The sequence below is a fragment of the Camelina sativa genome, chromosome 13, assembly GCF_000633955.1.
Source record: "Camelina sativa cultivar DH55 chromosome 13, Cs, whole genome shotgun sequence".
Classification (NCBI taxonomy): Eukaryota; Viridiplantae; Streptophyta; class Magnoliopsida; order Brassicales; family Brassicaceae; genus Camelina; species Camelina sativa.
The window spans coordinates 16,674,982-16,677,692 of NC_025697.1; the positions used below are offsets into that span (position 1 = coordinate 16,674,982).

The following is a 2,711-nucleotide window of genomic DNA, read 5'->3' on the forward strand; positions in this document are numbered from 1 at the left end:
GCCCATTGGCCTATTCTATTTCCTTGTCGATTTATGGGTTTTAGCCCTTGTACTTTGCTATATATATGTAATCTCATTCTATTATCAATAATAAGAACAAGATATTTCTCCGTTAAACTCTCTAGTTTTACAACAAATAATAAATTAATTGTAAATTTTACAACAAATAATAAATTAATTGTAAATATAAATTACTAAAAGATATTTGTAGATAGATACATTAAACGATTAATAACACCATATAAAACCATATTATTTAATATATTAAATATACATGATTTTATTGGGTTATTGAGCCAGTCCGTTGTGGCCCAGTAAGGAAAAAGGTTTTATCAACCCTTTTTCTCTCTTTCACCTGAGTTCATTCAGCGTCGTTACGTCTCTGTGAACACTGCGAAAATGGAACCTTCAAAGTCCGAAAACATGCCGGAGAGATCAACCTCCGAAGCTCCAGCCACCGTTTCCTCCGCCTTTCCTCCTTCCGGATGCTGTACTAACTGCGGCGGACCAACGATTTCCGAACCACCACCACTAGCTTCATTCCCAGAGATGTCACCACCACCGAACTACCGCCCGATCCGAGCTCCAGCCATCAATCTCCCACACAACTCTCAGGCGATCATTCTCTCTCCCGTTCCTCACGCCGAACAAGTCCCTGTCGTAACTCCGCCGTATCAATTCGAGACTCCGGTCAAAAGAATCCACTCCCCCGACGATATCCGCCGATTTCAGGAATCTGCTTCTTGTAAGAACTTCCTAGGGTTCGTTGTTTCGTTGTCGGAATCAATCCGTGGGCAAAAGATCTCAGATCCTTGTCATATCTCACCAACCGTAGCCGCCATAGTTTCAATCCTCGAAACCTTGTTACAATGGATCGACGAGATTCCACCTGCTCAACAATCAGCTCGATACGGCAACGTTTCGTTCAGGTCATGGCACGAACGGCTCGGTGAGAGAGGTGAATCGCTTATTCTTGAGTTTCTCCCTGAGGAATTTAAAGGATCTAGGATTGAGATTGTTCCTTACTTCTTCGATAGCTTTGGGAACTCGAGTAGGATCGATTACGGAACCGGACACGAGACTAATTTCGCGGCGTGGTTGTATTGTTTAGCTAGGATGGGGATTGTGAAGGAAGAGGATTACCATGGTTTGGTTGCTAGGGTTTTTGTTAAGTATTTGGAATTGATGAGGAAACTGCAAATGGTTTACTGCTTAGAACCAGCTGGATCCCATGGAGTTTGGGGACTTGATGATTACCATTTCTTGCCTTTTATATTTGGGAGTTCTCAGTTGATTGATCACAAGTATATGAAACCGAAGTCGATTCATAACGATGACATTTTGGAGAATTTCTCTAGTGAATACATGTACTTGTCTTGTATTGCCTTTGTGAAGAAGGTGAAGAAAGGTTTGTTCGCTGAGCATTCGCCGTTGTTGGATGATATAAGCGGTGTACCGAACTGGAAGAAAGTGAATAGCGGTTTGCTTAAGATGTATAAGGTCGAAGTGCTCGAGAAAGTTCCTATTATGCAGCATTTCCTCTTTGGCTGGCTCATCAAATGGTATGATTCATCTTCTCTTTTCCTTTTGTCTCATTTTTAGCTGATATAGAAACCTTTGGTTGTGTAATGGTTTGTATTGGATTATCTATCCTGAGAGGAATATTTAGAATGACATTTTCATGTTGGTGATCTTAACCTGTGATGATCTATGATATTGTAAGCCAAACTCAGAATAGATGATACTTTAGTGAAATCATGGTCTTCTGGTTGATCAATGGGTCTACTGGGAAGTCATAGCTTCTCGGTTGTTTTTGTATGAATTTTGCTGATCTTGTAAGGTAGAGAAATGTTTTAAGTTTGCAGATCGAGGTTACATTACCAGCGGATGGATTTTCTAGTTTGTGGTTTCGCATGTGTGATCATTAATTGGATACTTCTAGAAAATTATTTGCTAAAAACTTATGTGAACGTATTTTGGTACATCTGCACATTATTGTTTGCATCGCCATTCTCTACCTAGTGTCATTGTGAAAAAACACTGACAGCTTCTTTTTAACCTCTTTAGCTAAACATCTCTTGTTGAGTTCTACACAGCTGGATGTTTACTTTGCGCCCTTGAATGGCAAATGTTTTAAAACATCCTCGTGGAATCTAATTGTGTAGAAAATGTTGTTGGCAGGGAAGAGTGATTTGCTTTAGTGCCATACATGGAAGCAAGGACAGCGATCTTCTCGTCCTTGAGGTGGCTTAACATAAAGTAGAGACGCTTTTGCTTTTTACATGTAATCCGATACGCATGGTTTATATTTTGGTTGTCTATCATGCCATCTTCTTCTTGTATTCTCTGCTTTTTAGACGTCACATTGTCTTTTTGATGATTCTTTTGTACCTCTTATGCTTTGAAAGTATCTAATAGAGTTCAGAACCAGATCAAGAGAAAACGACAATCGAAACAATGAGGCTAAAACTTTCCTGCTTGTGATCTCACACGAGACTCTTATTTAAGAGAAGAAAAAAATAGAAACGACAATTTTAATCACCAATATCACTCATTGTGAGTGACTATGTTAATGATTCATGAGGAGAATGCATATGATCAGCATGTACCAGTACCTAATGGGTAAATCACCCATCATAAATCACTGAGGTTTTCTGTTTTGGATTGTGAAATGGATGGAATACTCTTTTTTTTTTTTTTTTTTTTTTTTT

General features: G+C 39.1%; 1 protein-coding gene across 1 annotated transcript; it reads left to right on the plus strand.

Annotated features, from left to right (window-relative positions):
• On the plus strand, window positions 343–2,430 carry LOC104736920 (serine/threonine-protein phosphatase 2A activator-like). The gene is made up of 2 exons (XM_010457003.2): window positions 343–1,562; window positions 2,182–2,430. The coding sequence occupies exons 1-2, from the start codon at window positions 400–402 to the stop codon at window positions 2,189–2,191; spliced, it is 1,173 nt and encodes a 390-aa protein (XP_010455305.1). The 5' UTR covers window positions 343–399; the 3' UTR covers window positions 2,192–2,430.